The sequence below is a fragment of the Vanellus vanellus genome (assembly GCF_965231255.1).
Source record: "Vanellus vanellus genome assembly, chromosome: 2".
Taxonomy (NCBI): domain Eukaryota; kingdom Metazoa; phylum Chordata; class Aves; order Charadriiformes; family Charadriidae; genus Vanellus; species Vanellus vanellus.
The window spans coordinates 128770562-128789217 of NC_138906.1; the positions used below are offsets into that span (position 1 = coordinate 128770562).

Below are 18656 nucleotides of genomic sequence, written 5' to 3' on the forward strand. Positions count from 1 at the left end.
GAAGCCTGTTCCAATGCTCAATAACCCTTTCAGTAAAGAAATTTTTCCTAATATCCAAACTAAAACTCCCCTGATGCAACTTGAGGCCATTTCCTCTTGTCATGTTGCTTGTTACTTGGCAGAAGATACATATAAAAACCTCAATACTTTTGTCACTTATATTTACAGTATATACTTTTAGTTTATTTTTTTGAAGATACATGCATTCCTGTTTTGTAGGTTATTGAAAATTACCTTCCAAATTTATGAGCTACCTAGTAGACAAAAAGGTATCCCATGCATTACTGAGGTTTGGGGTAATCCCATTGTGCCAATATGTACTTGGTTTGTATCTTAAATTTTTTGTGTTGCTTTTATTTACACAGTAAATTTAATGTGGCATCACCAGTCCTTGAAGTTCAAAGACCTCAGATAATATTGCCAATTTTATTTCAATCTCAGTCCAATGAGCATTTAATCATGTCAAGTGTCAGGTCCCTATCTCAGCCTCCAACCCATTATAGTGGTTGTTCCTTAATGTTTATAAACCTAAAAATATAAATTTTATCGTCTATCCCTATTCTGATCACTCTTTTTAAAGCCTCTACAATGCTTTTACTTTAAAAGCCTTTCTAAGGAAAATACTATTGATTTTACCTTTGTTATAGCATTATTCTTCTTTCTTCTTCTCTCTTAAGTAACACCCAAAATTTGGGCGGCTGGGTTGAGTTTTAATAACTGTTTTTCATTATTTTTACTTGCATTTTAATTATATATCTACTTCTGGACAGCACTGACTGCAGTGAGATTTTGAAAATAAAAGACTACTTGTCCGTTACCTGAGTTACTCTCAAAGAGAAGACTGTAAATGCTGCTAGCTTTAATCTCTAGGAAGAAAATATCTAGGATAATTGAAGAGTATTTCAGGCATAAAGAAAAATACAGGACCAATTTTAATTAAGGAACTAGAGCTCCCAGGTAGTAATTAAATGTTTTAATTCTATAGCTGTGTGAGAAAACATTGGTCACAATAATAATATTATGCAAATTAAAATGACTGCTTGGGATAGAAAGATTTAAATTTCCAGATGTCTGTGACTATATAAATTTCACTGAGAAAAAAATCGTGTGCTAATCTGTATGCTGGTGATCTCTTGAAACATCATTGGCAGCCTTAACCAAAGAGGAGGCAATCACAGAGAAAGACAGACAGGCACACCACCAATGTTTAGGGAAGATATGCTTGTCAAAACATAGAACACCTAATTATACAAAACTGATTTAATAATAAAGTTATTTGGCTTTTAAAGTGATTACACTTTAGACATCCTCTCTGCTAATTCAGTATGTATCACCACAGGACGTTTTCCCTTAGACAACAGCTGCACACCACGTTATCAATCCAAGGCAGGCTGAATGAAACAACATGTGACTACATTTTTATTCTTGACATAGTCATCACACGAAGGTTTCAAGTACAGGAGCCAACTGAAGGGGAATCTTATTTCTATTCAGTTTTTTTTTTCCTAAATAAATCAAAGAGTAAGAGTTCTTTACAAGCATACATGATCAGCGTATATAGTTCAGAATATGGGAGCTATGTGAAATGCATTATATATGCAATATATTTTATATAAAATATAACAATAGAATTATATATTATATGTATATTTTTTATATATATATCCTCAGTGCTGTTCTTCTTTGTCAATCACCCAAAAAAAGTTCTGCAGAAAAAACCCAGTCATTCCTATCTACAATATTGCCACCAGTGTAGAGCAGGGAGCATTGACCCTTGAGATGGATCCGGGTATTGGACCACAGCTTTTCCCTGTTGCTCATGGGCTGAAGCAGATCGTTCTGTCTGTGCGCTCACGGCAGGTTTGACTGACTATGAAGGCACGAACGTAAGCACAGAGTTTAGCAGTCTGGTTTAAAAGGTCCTGTGTGAGCCCAGCTCCATTAGCCTCTGCTCCCAGCGTCTGAACTGTAAGCTAGTGTCAACAGGGTCCAGAGAGATTGATTAGAGAGCAGTGGGTGTCTGAGTTGAACAGCATTGGAAACAATGTAGGATGGTTCGCTGGCTATTCCAGCTGCAGCTTCACAGGTATTTCAGTTCAGCGTTCAGGTCACAGTCACCAAGAGTCCCCCCTGCGTGGCTCAGCCAGGGGTAATTGCGCATTATGTGTGAATTCCGGACAATTAGTGATTTTGGCTGTCAGTCCACAATTCCAGATGAAATCCCGCTTGCAAACTGTAGATACCTGCACGTTCACTAGTTTGGATTACAAAACTTTACAACCGTCAGTCAGCTCAATGGGCATCACTTAGGGCAGCAATTTATTTGTGTGCAGGTACTAGGGATCCACATCTTGATAAAATACCGTATTGGAAACGGATCTGTTGATTCCTATTTGAACTTCTATCAATAATTCTTTCCTGTTATACATAAATGCCCTTCTTTTGTATCAAAGAACACATTTGCAGTTGACCTGGGTGCCGTGATGTCTTGCCCTATAATCCAAATGGCAAACACTAATGTCTGCTGAGAATTTATTTCAAGGATTTCTTTCACTGCCTTCTTTCTTTCTTTATGTTTACTCTTGGGAAACTGAAAACATCCATTTTTACACATTACTTGGTCTTCATAAGTTATATTTAGGGTCATTCCAGGTCTTACCTATATCACTCATTTCTTTATTTCACTGCAGATTAGCACATAAAATGTTCAACCATTTCAAGTTTGTTGTACTGATTCTGGCTAGGATGGAGTTAATTTTTTTCGTAGCAGTCCATAAATGCTGTGGTTTCCATTTGTGACTAAACTGGTATTGATAACACACCAGTGCTTTGGGTATTGCTGAGCAATGCTTGCAGGTTTTCGATTTCCCTCTTTGCCCTGGCAGCAAGTAGGCTGGGAGCGAGTAAGAAGCCAGGAGGGGACACAGCCAGGGCAGCTGACCCCAACTGACCAAAGGGATATCCCATACCACGCTGCATGATGCTCAGCAATAAAAGCTCAAGCAAAGGAGGAGGAAGGTGGGATGCTCATGGTTATGGTGTTTGTTTCCCCACATAACTATTTTGGGCGATGGAGCCCTGCTTTCCAGGAAGCAGCCAAACACTTGCCTGCTGATGGAAATTAGTAAATAAATTTCTTATTTTGCTATGTTTGCACGTGCAGCTTTGCTTCACCTATTCAACTGTCTTTACCTAGATCCATGAGGTTTTGGCTTTTGCTTTTCTCTTTCTCTCCCCCATCCCACTGACAGGGAGTGAGCGAGCAGCTGGGTGGGCATTTTGCTGCTGGCCAGGGTCAACCCACACATTACAGGTAGCAGAGACCTTTAAATAAGTTTTTACTTCTAAGTTTCTAGTTTTAGTTTCTCACAGACAACATTGTCAAGTTTGATACCCGACTACAAAATTATTACAAAGTAGGCTGTGTTTTTTTCAAAGTTTCAGAGTATCTCATCCCATAAGATTAAAGTCACAAACTCAACTTCCACATTTAGAAAAAGTTTTTAAATATTGAGGATTAAGAGTCAGAAAGAAACCAAAATCTCACACTTCTTAAACCAGACTGGTATTTTGGCACCCAGGAGCCACCACTGCACTCAAGAGTCGCCATCTGCCACGCTGATATCCCTTTCTCCTCCAAGTTTGCTTGAGCATTCAAGTGATCAACACTGTTTGGTTTCGGCCGTCGTCAGTGGTACTTCATAGCTCTGCAAAGAGCCGTGCATGTAAAAGTCAACTGAGAAATTCCTGCTCTGGCCACTGGGTTGACATCACGGACTGAGGGCTGCCGGTCTCCACCAAGGCCCAGGCCTGTTATCGGGCAGACGCTTTCCTCCATTACCAGGTGTGGTGAGAAGGCCTCGGGCAGCCCCTCCCCCCCCCCGCCATGCACGCCGGCTGGGAGGGACACGGCTGGGCCCCCTCTGCCCAAGGCGACACGCACACACAGTACCCCTCCTGACCAAGGGAGGCTGAGGGCACACAGGCAGAGAGGCGTTCCCCGTGAGGCCCGCACCCTCGGTGGTAGCAGTCCCGCCGTCCCCATGGAAACGGCCCCGTGGGCGGGGCTAGGCTGGGCCGGCCCCTCCCGTTGCCACGGCAGCCGCGCCGCTGGCGGCGGAAGGGCCTCGCGGCGCTGGCGCCGCCCCGCCCCGCCTCTCAGCCGCCGGCGCCACCACCCCCCTCGGAAGATGGCGGACGGCGGGTCAGGTGCAGCGCAGCAGGAAGGGGAAGCGTCCGCGGCGGCGACCGGCGGCGGCCGCCGAAGGGATCGGCAGCCCCGGAGCGGCGGCCGCCCGCCCAGCGCCCGGGATTTGCAGGTGAGCGGGTGGAGGTGGGCGTCCCGCTCCCTCCGTGGGGCGGGGCGGGACGGGGCCGGGCCGGGCCGAGCGGGGCGGAGTGCCCTGTCCCCTCAGGGGCGCCCCTGGCCTTCTCCCAGGCCCACCCTGAGGGGAGCGGGCGGTACGCGGTTCCCCCGCCTCTCTCGTTGCCAGTCGGGGCTGCCCCGCCGTAGCCAGGCAGGACTGGGCCTCCCAGCAGAGGCTGCCGTCTTATTTTCTGTCTCTTTTACCCCTCTTTTTGAGGCTGGGAAGGGAAGGACGCCTCTGACAGAGGATTAGGCACTGTAGGGAGCGGTGGGTGGTCAGGGGGTGTGGTGGGCAGCTCTCCAAGGAACTGTCAGGGCTCTCCCGACGCTCCGGTAGCCGGGCTTTAACTGTACTTGAAGTTATTTTGGCGCCATTGTATTTCCTGATTGTTTGGTAGGAGTGTCTTTTCCCCGCATGAAAATGTCAGTCTCCACAAATGTGGTGTAAGACTAAGGACGAGATCTTTTCCCAGGTTTCCATGGGGAAAGTTTCAAGAGAGCGTGATCACAAATGTAACTCGGTGTTGGTACTTAAATGCTTAACTGCAAACACCTTTAGCAGCGTTCCTGTTTTGTGGGTCACTTTGAAAGTGTATGAAGGTTCAAAATATTTTATCAACAAATTGTTTGGAAAGCAGGTGAACCTTTTGGTAACTGAAGCTACCTCTATTTTATTTAATTGTACAGAATTAGCAGAGAAAGATGGATATAGTTTTATTTTTTTCTTGGTTACTTTTGGGGATTTTAATAGGTTCTTGTTGAGATTAACTTTGCTACAATATGTAACAATAATAAAGTGTGTGTTAATACTTTTGGTTCATAAGGTCTTTAGTTAGTCAACTGAAGCAGACAGACATTTGGGGTAGATGATTATTAATAAAATATTAAAAACCAAAGCAGCGCCTCCTGAGTCAGAGTAGCTGACTGACTGTCCATCCATCCATCTAACTCGTACTTCATTTGTTGTGGCACCATGAGAGATGTGGTATGAGGAAAGCACAGAAGCCTGACCGTGCTCTTTTACGCTCCCTCAGCATCCCTCAGTCTTTGGATTTGGGACAGTACAGGGTAGATCTTTGCCTGTTCCTTTTAGTGTCTGCTTATGGACTTGTTGTCTATGTCTTGCTCCATCAGCTTTACATACCTAAAAAATATTTGCTTGTAACTTAAGATAGAGTGGAGGTCTTCAGTGGTTTTCTTGAGCTGTCTTGTACTCAGTTTAATTTTCTTAACGGGTATAATTCCTCAGCGCATATCTTTCTCTTGCAGAAAACACCTCACAATAATACGGGATTAATATCTTGTCTTCATAGCAGTGTCTTTTGAAGGACGGATGATGTTTCATTTTATTTTAATGTGTATTCTTTCAACATAAAACTGTAATGAAATTGTAGTGCAGTACCTATTCTGGTGTGTATGATTGATAAAATCTTAGTATCACTTGCATAGTGGGGACAAAATTAAGGATAATTTGAGTATTATTCAGGACAAAAGTAAGATTGCTAAAAATGGTATGTTGGATGTGCCTCGCACAACTTCCTAAAAATGAACTTGCCCAGTGGTATGGCAGCATTTGGGGAACCTTTAAGAATTTTTTTTTTTTCTTTTTAAAGTATTTGCAATGATGTCTTGAATTCAAGCCAGCAAGAATGAATTGGTTCTTAATTCCAGTACAAGCTTATTTGTGTTAACTTTTTTCTATTTTTGTGTAAAATGCTTGTAAAATTTATTATTTGCATCGCAGCCTTATCAGAGGGCTACCTAGCCACTTTATTTCAATTTGTTAACATTAATGAGTTGATGCTTAATATATGTGTGTGTATATACTCTTGTGATTCTGAAACTTAATACAAGCTGAACATAACTATTGTAGCAGCGTGAACCAAATGACAGCAGTGTACAAGTTCCAGGTCACAATGGTATTAAGCATCATGTGTTTTTTTCATAAAGCAGAAAGGAGTTTGCATTTAGAGAAGTTGTTGGGGTTTCTCATGATGATGTTTCTAATTTTCTGGTGATTTGCACGTTTTGCATTAATTTTTGTCGTATTTCTGTTCCATGTGTAGTTCTAGAGTTACAGACTTCTAAAGAGAGTTCTGTTTCCTACAGTTGGCCTTGGCAGAGTTATATGAAGATGAAGCTAAAAGGCAGTCATTGTGTCCTGACAAACCAACAACTACAAAAACCAGTAACACAAAAGTGTCACAGAGGTAAGATGTGCTTCGTACTTCAGAAATGTGTTGAATAGGTACTGTATTAGCTCAAAAAACTTTGTCATACTTTTTTGATCTCTTCTGTGTATAAAAAGCGATCTACAGCAGTTCATAATCTGGAATTGCGAATCCATGTAATAACGCATAGTCTGTGTCTTCTCAGAATGCTTTTTAAATTGTATTTATTTAGGAGCTTTTGTGCTACATGGTATTCCAATACACTTTAAACCCACTAAAATAAAATGCTCTAAGTGAAATGCAGTGTTGCTATTTGTTTACACAGATAGAATTTGGAAATTTGCTGTATCAGAAAAATACCACCGTTCTTTGCTTCTTCAAAATTCAGCAAATCAGTAACTTGTGTGAAACTTGGCAAGTGAGCTGCTTTGAGTGTTGTACTTACGTCAGTACCTGATGAGACAAATATTAATTTGAAAAATTATTAGTAGGTTCATTAGAAAGGTTCCTATGTGGTGAAAGAAATGGGAAGGGCTTCTTAATGAATTTGTCTGGGTTTGGCAGATGGAAGGAAAGACATCTATGTATGTATACATCCAGCTTTTGCTGACCTGCAGTGTTTGCAGTTCACACAGCATTTGAAGATTCAATGTAGTCTTAAATTTTTTATGAAGAAATCTTGTGAGTTTTTACTTAATTTTTATTTAAACTGTGTTAAAGAAAAGTCTTTACATCGTTACTGTCAGTGATGACATAACAATCTTGTATTTGGCTTTTCTTTCAATCGCTGCTGTCAATATGAATCTCTGTTTTAAAGGAGGTTAAGCAGCAGAAAAGATCTTAGTCACCAGAGCCATGCTTCAAGTGCATCTGCAAAAGCAGATCTTCAGGAGGAGGGATTTTTAGTACAGTATGTGACACTTGGAAAATACTAACTTTTTTGGTGATTTTTTTTTTTTTATTTTGGTGAAACCACCCAAGTTGACTAATCAGATACATAGAGCACAGTTTATGAACAAATAAAGCAAACAGTTCCATTTACGGATACATATAATGAAATTACAACTTCCCACTCCAACTGAAGGAAAAGCTGCAATACAGTATCTCAGATACTTCAGTGTGATAGCTGTTGGCAAACACTTGCTCTTTGTTGGCAATCATACTGGAGTCTATCTGAGAAAGAAGAGATGGCTGCTATTTCCATGGTATCCAAAATGAGATTTTTCTTTTAGTAGACTTCAGTGTGTTTTCAGATGAGCAGTGTATTAAATTGCAAGGAAACAGTGCTGCTCTTGAAATCGTCTAGTAGGCTTGCCTTCCACAATTGGAGGTATAGAAGAATGTCTCTGGGCCCTGCTGGAGCAAACACCATATTATATGTGCTGTCGTGTTGTGTAAGCTCCTTTAAGAAATTCAAGACTATTGGCATAAAAATACAAGCCCCAAAAAGCCTACAATGTGACAAAGGGAGAAAATAGAAGAGATTAAAGCATTTCTAGTGCCCGTGACCTAAGTCCATAACAATACCTTTTTTTTCTGAGAAAGTGCTAAGAAGCAGATCCTTCACTGGGATATAGAATTGCATTGTTCTGTTGACACTGATACTTAAAATAGCAACGGCCTGCTCTGCTACACATTGATTTCAAAGGTATAGTAATCAGACAAATTGCATAAATCTGAACTAGTGATCTGTCATTGTATGTATGCTCTTAAGCCATGGTAGTCAGCTACCTCATACATATCTTGCATTAATGAATTTTATCACTAGAGGATAAGAGCATGTTCCTGTACAGCTTTTCATGGCGTTTTGCAAGCTAACAACCCTAGCTTATCCTGTGGTAGCTTATCAATCTATCCCTATCATAAAACAGAATCTGATTCTGCGTTTTAATCATCTTTTGAAGCGATGTTGCCATTCAACATATTTTTAAAATTGTGTAAAATAGAAGTGAGAACTACTACTTTTTAGTTTTTAGGATCCTCATAGTCAGGGACTCCAGGACATCAAAGAAAGCCAATGTTGACTTTGCTGCGCAACTTACCTCTTGACTAAACCAGCTAAAATGTGGAAAGAATTTGAAGTGTAATTCAGCTGGTAAGCTGGATTCTGAAACAGCTGTTGAGCTTTCATATTACCTGTGTTATTTGTGGGACCACCAGTGGCATAAAGCAGAATTTTGCACAACTTATGCTAGCATAAAATAGAATAGTTCAGTTGGAAGGGACCTTCAGTGATCATCTAGTCCAACTGTTACTGCAAAATGCCTCTGCCATACATGTGCCCTTTCCTGCTTATTCACTGAGAAGAATCCATGGTTATGTACTTTGGCCAAAAAAAGTATGGTGAGAACAAAAAAAACCCCAACCACTTGATGTCCTTAGTTTTTGAAAAATAAGTAGTTTCAGAAGTTAGATGTGAAGTATTTATTGAAGTGTACGTACCAGGGATCCTCAAATGTTTTCTTTTATTCTTTTGGCAGTCTTAAAATTGATTCTCTTAGAAGGTTGAGAAAACCAGAGAGAAGCATGAGTGATGACAAAGAAAACCAAAGGTATTTTTAAAACAAAAAAATCCTTTAACAATTTTGAAGGTCATTTGTTTTTTTTGTGACATTCACGTTTTGCTCCCCCTTGTTTTTCAAAATGCGTGTGAGCTAAGTCTATCCTGCAGAGAGCTAGTAACTATAGAGACTCTGTGTGACTTACTAGAGTAAGCGTTAGCCATACGCTGCTGTAGTAAAACTATATTTAGCAGAATCTGACTGTAGTCATGTAGGACCTGTATGGGCCTTAACACGTGACTGGATGGATGTAAAGTTTGTAACTTACACTTGGGACTCAGAAACATTTTTGCTTTTTCTCAAATATCCTGAATTATTCTGTGTACCCATTACTCATATATTTGAGTACTTCCTTTCTTTCTTGAATACAAGCTCTGATGAAAATTCTTGTTTCATCTCCTTACCACTATAATTATTTTAAATCTAATAATCAAAGATTTTCCATACAGATGGCAATTGGGATAATAAATACAGATTTATGTACAAAGGAGAGATGATACTAAGGGTTTGCCAGTTATGTGACATCATAAAGCAGTATGATTGTACAGCACCTTCATACCCACTGCTGGTTTGGGGTAACAGTAGAATATGGTGGAATCAACAGCATTTTGAAGACATTGGCGTGAGAGACAGTTTCACATGAATTAATTGATTTGCCTTGCCCCAAGTGGTTAAGTGAAAAAGTTAAAGAACGTAGGAAGCGCTTATTTTATTAGTTATTAACGCTTCTTATAATCAAAGACAAAACACTTTCAAGTTTGCTAGGTTTTGTATTTATATATAGATCTTTTACAGCTTCTATTCCATTGGTATTTAGAGATTTATGGCGTCTTCCTCAAGATAATTGTCAAGGACTATCTTGATTTTCATAGTCAAGCAGATACAGTTTTCAACAGAACTATTTGTAGCTTAACCTTTTATCTTCAAGACCTAGAAATGGGGCTGGGTTGAAGAAAAAGAGCACAAATTAGCTTTCACAGCAGTTTCTGCAGATTTTAAAATGCCTTGAAAGGTTAATTAAATTTATTAAAAACTTTCAATTTGTGATATTGGCAGGAATGAAAGTATACTAGGTCTTTAAATTAAAAGATCAAATCATGGCACTGTTCAAGTTTTCCAGTGACAGTTTTACACTTGCTCTGCCAAGGCAGTGTTAGTTGTGTATTGGTATTCTAACCAGCCCAGACACAGTATCATGCACTGGACACCCCTGAGGAAATCAGTCTTTCTGGGAGTAGGCAGCATCCATGTAAAATGAGGTGTATAAAGCCACAGTTGCGTCAGGACTGCATTCACTTAAACATATGGCCTTGGCCCCTAACCTCTGGGGACTGGTAGTTTTGTTAGTGAAATGTCTTTGGAGTGGTGCTGCGTGGATTGCTGGAAAGGTCAAAACCAAATGTAATAATTCTGTAATCAGAATGAAAAGGTTTTGTGCCAAATTTGACTCTTTGGTGTTTTTTTTTTTTCTTTTGATGGGAAGAGGAAAATTATGTTTGTCATTTAAAGCACTGTGACTTATGAATGTTACTGTTCTAAAGATTTTATTCAGGTGACTCGGAATATAGAGAATTGCAGATTTCTGGGGCTTCTAATAATCCAAGTAAAATTGTTGCTGAACTCTTCAAGGAAGCAAAAGAACATGGGGCTGTGCCATTAGATGAAGCTTCAAGAGCATCTGGTGATTTCAGTAAAGCCAAGGTAAAAGTTAAAAGATATTTTGATCTCTATTTACATTAGTCGCTCTGAAACTCATCTAACCACATGAAAGCAAATACACCTTTTTGTGGTTTGCGAATAGCAGAGGATTTGATCAACACAGTTGTGTTATCTGTGCTCAAATAGCTTGCTCTAGAAAATAAACTGTGGAGGAACCACACAATTTCAGGGAAAATCATTAGAAGTCAAGCTAAACTGGAATAATTTGCTTTATTTTTAATTAAAATTTAAAAAAATAGAGTGCAGTTGCATCCCAATCAAAATCTCTTTATCTGTTGAATTACTAATGTTTGAAAAAGGGTACAGATTAGAAACTGAAGTGCATCACATAAAACCTGCTTAGCCTGATTATGGTTACTAGGTATAATTTTCCACCTAGCAAATATACACATTAGTACAGTGTATTTGCTTTTTATCACAGAAGCAAGCTTGCTGATGCCTTTATTTGCACCTGGGAAAGTATTTTAATAAACTGTTTCAGATCTTTATTTCAATAAGCTTTTCTATGCATTTTTTTTCCAGTCATTTTCTGGTGGTGGATATAGATTGGGTGACTCATCACAAAAGCACTCTGAATACATATATGGAGAAAATCAAGATGTAAGTAAAATTCTGAATAGCAGGAAACAGAAGCTCCAACAGATGTCTGCTTAATCGTGTTTACAGCTTGAAATCACGGGGTCATAGAATGGTTTAGGTTGGAAGGGACCTTAAAGATCGTCTTGTTCCATCCCACTAGACCAGGTTGCTCAAAGCCCCATCCAGCCTGGGCTTGAACACTTCCAGAGATGAGGCATCCACAACTTCTCAGGGCAACCTGTTCCAGTGCCTCACCACCCGCATAGTGAAAAATTTCTTCCTGATATCTAATCTAAAACTACCCTCTTCCAGTTTGAAGTCATTACCCCTTGTCCTGTCACCACATGCCATTGAAAAAGTCCCAGTATTACTATAACTATGAGGAAAAACTAATAATCTAAATATTAGATATGTGTTAAGTAGAAATTGTTAAAATGAAAGTGTCCACAGATGACAGATGTTCATTGGATGCCCCTGAGGCCTCCATTGTGGAGTTTTCTGATGTAAATTACTCTGAAATTCCTAGCAGACTTTCAGTTACTTTCTTCCACCTGTTGTTCTGCATTCTCTTAGCTATGCTAACATTTTAATCCTCTGAAGTTAGGAATTGTTTCTTGTTGCGGCTTGCAAAGTAGCCAATCTCAAACTGGAAAGCATGGATGTATTCTAGGCATGCTGAAGCAGTAGGTTGAGGGCCTTTTGAAAATTGTCTGGCCTTTCTTTCCTCGCACTTAAAAAAGGAGGAAGTGAGGGAGAGGGAAAAACAAAGTTCTCTACACTTTGCCATTTGTGTGAATGCCTAGAGCAAATGTTAAGCTTATCCAGAAACAAAACCATGAACTGCGTAAGGCCAAAGCATACGGTTGAGGCTGGGGGGTGCTATCACATCACACCAGGAGCTGCTACCTTCTGCCCTCTTAAGTAATCCTTCTGCCCTCTAAGTAATATCCAGCTGTACTGAGCCAGAAGCCTGTTTCAGTGGGGTTACTATAACTGGGGGCAGGGATGGTTTTCTAAGGGAAGGTCAGTTTTACTGGGTGGGGAAGCCTAGTTGTGTTGGTCTGCGAGGCAGTTGCAGGGAAGAGAGCTGCAGGCTCTGAAGGTGAAAGGGTCTGGCTGGACGTACAGTCACTCAGCAAAATAAGAAGGGAATGGAGACTACTTACCAGGATTCTCAGCATTTGAACTGAATGGAGCTAGTATCAACTTTATTGGAGCTCAGCATGCAATAATTTGAGGAAAGAATAGTTTTCGCTGTAACTGGTGTATCAGCAATAATTTGTAATATTACGGATTTATTTCTTAATTTATCAACAAGAAACGTTTACTGTTTTTGAAAGTAATCGGAACACTGTGAAGATCATTACACGGTTACTGTGTCATCTGTTACATCATGGATAGCAGTTTAAGAGATTCTTTTTCCCTGAGTGCAAAAATGATCTTGAAGTAGATGGTAGTCTAATCTGTATGAAATTGAAGTACTTTATTTGTCTGTCTTCACTTTTTTTTATTTCACTGTTTTTGCTTCATAGGTTCAAATTTTGCTGAAACTGTGGAGGAATGGCTTCAGTTTAGATGATGGCGAGTTGAGATCCTATTCAGACCCAACAAATGCTCAGTTTCTCGAGTCTGTTAAAAGAGGGTAAGTTAAAATGGCAACTTTTTTGAGAGATGTCTTTCAAGTGAAGTGAAGAAAAATGCTTTCTCCATACGTTTATAATTATTAAAAGCTCCAGGCTTCTCCTCTGCCTGCACCCATAAAAAATATTCTGTATTTGTCATCAGACGCATGGGGCATGTAAAAATCTGGAACACTGGTTCCTTCTAGTGTTTTGACTCTCAATGGTACTTGTTACAGACGGCTTTTAGTTTCACATGTTTTGTAGCACGTTCTAGGTTTTGACTCTCAGCTCGCTTCCTTTAGGATGACATCAATTCATGAAACGATTGGAGGTCTATGACTTTTAAAATAAACATACTAATAGTATTAACTCATATTGTACTGTGTAAGGTTTTCATGTAATTTTTTATTACAGTTCAGAACATAATTGGGAAACTTTTATTTTTGCAATTAAGGGAAATTCCTGTGGAACTGCAGCGAATTGTTCATGGTGGCCAGGTTAATTTGGATATGGAAGACCACCAAGAACAGGAATACGTGAAGCCTAGACTGCGTTTCAAAGCTTTCAGTGGTGAGGGACAAAAACTTGGAAGGTAAGAACCACTAGGTTTTCTGTTCTGTGTTCATATGCTATTTCAAAAGCTCGATTTAATCAGTTAGGAGACTGTTGGAGAAGCTAATCAGTTGACAAAAGCAATATAAAATTATTCTGTGCCGCAAGTCTCAGCCCTGATTTGAGTCACCAGTAATCATGAAAGTTTACATACAATCTTAAAAAAAGTTGTCTTAGCCCTCTGGGGACCTGATTGTAGATTTGCTAGATGCTTTGTGCTTTGTTGTGACTATGAGATTTTTCTGCCTGTTGTTGCATATAATTTTGCCTTTCCTTTTTTTTTTTTTTTTTTTTTTTTAATTCAGCTGTGTTTAAAATGGGAGCAAAGGAAGCTGAAAGGTGATTAGCACTGTACAAACTTCATGAGAAAATCTCTGGATAGAGGAAGCAGACCCAAATGAATTGTTTCCCAATTAGTGAGGAAAAGGCAGAACCGAGTTATAGTATGATACTGACCAGTAAAGATACACTCTGCTCTGTCTTAGCTGCAGCATATTTTGTCTCTTACTGCTGTCACTGCATTACAAAGGGAATAGGAGATGCTATTGTAGCAATATGGCTGATGCCTGACAATATGGATGGAAAGTATTTTTGTATGGGAGCAACTCCCATATTTTTTTCTGGAATGAAGTAGCAGAAATAGTGTCCTGAAATACAACCTTGTAAATGGTCAGTTGTCATAAGTTATACAAGACAAGGCTGCTAGCTTTAAGAAAGAGAAATAATTTGATGAACTAATTTCTTTTAATTTGATCCACACTAAATAAGCAATAAGTGGCATTAAAATCTCTCAACTTTTAGTAGGAATGGTTTAAAACTGGAAATGAGGCTGCAAAAATCTATAGTGGAAGTTGCTTTTTAAAAAGCAAACAACCAGAGAAATTGTACATGCTCCCCTAGATGAAATAATACTACAAAGCCTGGATTGTGGGAAAGGAGAGACTCAACTTTTAACCTCTGATCAGAGCCCCCTCTTCCTCCAATTCTAGTGTCATCTCCAACTACAGTAGTAAGTTCATATATGTGGTAAAACCTGCTGAAATTTAATGATTTAGAAAAGCTTATACCTGGTTCTGTTTCATTTGCTGTTCCAGTTGCAAGGGTACACTGATGCTGTTAAAACTCTAATGTGTATAATTCAATTGGACTGATACGTAATGTGCCAAAATTAATTTCTGTGACTGAACATTTCAGACTACTTTGTCCAAAAGTGCATAATCTCTGTTCAGCTCAGAGCTGGTCAGTAAAAGTAAACAGTAATGTGACCTCAACTCTTCCAATCATCAGCTTTTTCACATAACAATTACAGGCTTTTTAGCATATTTTTCAGCTGACTTGATATTAGCTGTTGAATTTTAAATACTTTCTGTTCGTGATTGCATTTATTCATGTAATATGTTTGGTTGCTAAAAAGGTTTTACTGATGTGCTTCTGCAAGTAATTCAGTAAGTGATTCTTAACTGTTTCTAATCTACATTTCAAAGAGGAAATGTGCTCAGTAAGACTGAGAAGGTGGTAAGCTCTGTTAGGGGTCAAATAGGGAACAATTGTATATAATAAGTTTTTCACCTGAGCAGTTGCTCAGATTATTAAAAAAATAGGCGGGGAAGAGAGGAGGTTCTGTATATAAGAAAATGTGCACACTTGTTGTGTGGCATTTTTGTTTGTTTTGGTATTTTATGAAGTCTCGGGTATGTCAGCAATGCAAGGAGCAGCCAAATGGTTATTTCCAGTTGGATTTATATTATTGTTATACTAAACATGAAAAATTACGTGCTTACTATGCGGTGATATCAATTACCTGTTAATATCATTTGTGCTCTGAAAGGGTGGAGGATGCCCAGAATCATAAAGTAGTGCTCCTGAAAGCAATTATTAAAGCAGTTTGGGTCAGTTTAATGCACTATAATGGTGCATGATTATTTTTTGATATAGTCCAGGTGGTACGATACATAAATCGTAGTATCGAAGACTGTCATTTCATGGTCTTTAAACATATACAAAGATAGTTTTGTTTGTACTTGATTTAAAATCATGCAAATGTAATGATATGCACAGTTATAAGAAAAATAAATATGAAACTGCAATCATTGACAAGAAAGTATGAAGGCATTATTTGTCTCTCTAAGTATAAACACAGCTTTTCTCATAGATAACTTTAAGAGGATTTTCATTGCTCATTTGTACTTGCAGTACATGGTAGTCATTCAGTGAAAAATACAACTGAAACATTATTCAGTTCTGATTTGACTCCATTAGTAACATCTTGTTTGTTTTTTTTTTCCAATCCTTTAGCCTTACACCTGAAATAGTCAGCACACCTTCTTCCCCAGAGGAGGAGGAGAAATCCATTCTTAACGCACCTGTTCTGATTGATGATTCCATGCCAGCAACTAAAATTCAAATTAGATTAGCAGATGGAAGCAGATTAATACAAAGATTTAATCAAACACACAGGTAAATTGATTCTGCATCAATGCAGGTAACCGTAACTATTTCGATATGTTTGCATTTTGTCATTAAATGGATATCAGCAAGATATCAAAAAGGGGAAAATACAGCTCCACTGTAATGCTGTAGCTCTGTGTCATTTTCAGAACATAGATGTACTCATAAATTAACTGTCAAAGCAAAATGCTGTACTTGGAAACACAAGATATTTCATAACTGCAAAGTCACAAACTTTTATGACCAATTATGTCCCATGATGTGTAAAGGACACGCCACCAGCCATAACTGTTCTCAGGGCGACTGAAATCTGGACAGCCTCACTATGTAGTCATCCCAGCCCTGGGACCTTTTTGGGAGGAGCATGTGGCTGACTTGGATGATGCTGGGAAGGCACTTTATTGCAAGGTGTGGAGTATAGTCTCAATTGGAATATAGTCCATGCTACAGGCAGAGAAATCCTGGGGCCCACAGTCAAGAGCTCCAGCTTTCTACCTTGTTATACTTGAGACTATGACCAGACATGGCAAGGGTTATAAGTGTAGACTGCAGCCCATACACAGAAGGGTGTGTGGAGATAACATGCTCGTTTGCAATTCTGGCATGTGGACTGGACATAATAATGAGAACCAGCCTTTGGTTTGTTTTGCATGGTCATCTCCTAAGAACTGGCAGCGTGTGAACTTGGTGGGTTTTTTAGATCTGTTAGTTTGCTGATTAGAGCTTGCCATCAGTTTTATTGACATTGTTGGGGCGTTGCCACAAATGATGTTGGCCAACCCCATTTATTTGCCTAAGAGGTTGTGTTAGTGCAAAGTTCTGCAAACCTCTGCTTTTCACCGTGTGGCTGAGAGAACTTTGGGCAGAGGGCAGAGATTTGGGCAGTAGTTCCACCCACGTTTCACAGCAAGCAGGGTTCAAGCCAGCCCTGGTCTGAAATCTGCACCACTGTGTTATAACGCAGCTGAACCTAAGCTTGAATCCTGCCTTGGAGGTGTTCTTAGTAATGGACCCAATTCCACGTTAATATTGTTACATGGAGAGTTCACCTGTTTCCTTTTTTTCTTTCTGACTCAGAATAAGGGCAGAGCCATTGTGTGGCTTTCTTCGCCTGCCAGCATACACAGACGACAATGAGGCAATTTTATTTGAGATGCCAATAGGGAGGAAGATGCAGCAATAATTTTTCATATTTTAACAAACCTGATAATATACATTTAAGGCCCAGATCCTTTGTTCAGAGCATCTGCCAGAGAAGGGACTTAAATTAACAGTAGGGCTTATTGGGAGCCTCTGCAGCCATGATATGTTTTCTTTTGTCTGCTTGAAAAGGTAGAAGTGGTAAACTTCCCAGCAACCTTTGTAACCAAGGATGTGTTGACAGAAGCTTATTTTCATCATTATTAATTTTTTCTTGGATGTGAATCTTTTTAGTTATCCTTGCCACATGTATGATCAAAATCAACTAGTAAAATGCATTGCTTGTGTCATAAGTCTTGAAGACTGATAGAAAGTTGAAGTCCCCGCTTATTTGGCTACAGTAAACTTACTAGTTACAATAGATCTTCAAAGATTTATTCTCAGCTTACTCTTTTAGGAGAGAAAAATTAAATTTCAGGTTTTTATCTCTAAAATCATATTTATTTTTCATCCATGTCTTACAAAACTAAATTATTCTTATTATACTGTTGATGTGATTGTTTTATGAAGTGTTGTTCAGAAGTTCAGTGCCAAGTGAAAGTAGAGGAAACCTCTTGCTATTGAAGTGCATTAATAATTCCCCTCTGCTTTCTCATCACTGTTACCGTATATTTTAAGCTTCTTCCTTCCATTAATAATTGAGCCTTTTGGAATATACTAATTAATAGTGAAATTTTTGACAGCTGGTGTTGAAATTACTTGATTTTCTGTGTTAAGTATCAGTTTGCAATATACTTCTATGTTACAAATGTTATTTCTGTTATTTGAGAAAACAAGCAACATTCATTTTAATTTTTCAGTTTTTTTTTTATGCAAGAAGCAAAAAATTTTAGGCTACAACCATTAGTCATCTGGACCAAATGGAAATGTAAAATCAATAAGACATATTAAATGGTTTAGTCTGTTAGAAGGTTTTGTGTTCTCTGATCATCTTAATGTTCAAAGGTTTATGTCAATTTTTCCACAGGATTAAGGATATTCGAGATTTCATTATCCAGTCCCGTCCAGCATTTGCAACAACTGATTTTGTTCTTGTGACTACCTTTCCAAATAAAGAGCTAACAGATGAAAGCCTGACACTACAAGAAGCAGATATACTTAACACTGTGATTCTTCAGCAATTAAAGTAATCTTACAGTTGTTGGTACAATATAGGGAGCATGCTGTATTGTCATACAATATGTTTCCAGCAGATGAAAAAAAAGGAAAGATTGGCGTCTTTTTATTCTTTCACTTCCAAGGATCAGATTTTTGGGTTTCATGTCTTCCAGCTATAGCATATCTAACTTTTTTATTTTAATTTCTCAACATCATTCAACCGTTTTTCAGTGTTAAAATTAAGCTTCCCTATGTTAGTATGTTTCAAACCACATCTTGT

General features: G+C 38.9%; 1 protein-coding gene across 1 annotated transcript; it reads left to right on the forward strand.

Moving 5' to 3' along the window:
• Window positions 1-4190: 4190 nt before the first annotated feature.
• On the forward strand, window positions 4191-18408 carry UBXN2B (UBX domain protein 2B; the record flags this gene model as incomplete). Its single annotated transcript, XM_082479839.1, has 9 exons — window positions 4191-4319; window positions 6476-6576; window positions 9018-9089; window positions 10640-10799; window positions 11340-11417; window positions 12929-13038; window positions 13473-13610; window positions 15926-16087; window positions 18246-18408. The coding sequence occupies 9 exons, from the start codon at window positions 4191-4193 to the stop codon at window positions 18406-18408; spliced, it is 1113 nt and encodes a 370-aa protein (XP_082335965.1).
• Window positions 18409-18656: the final 248 nt, after the last annotated feature.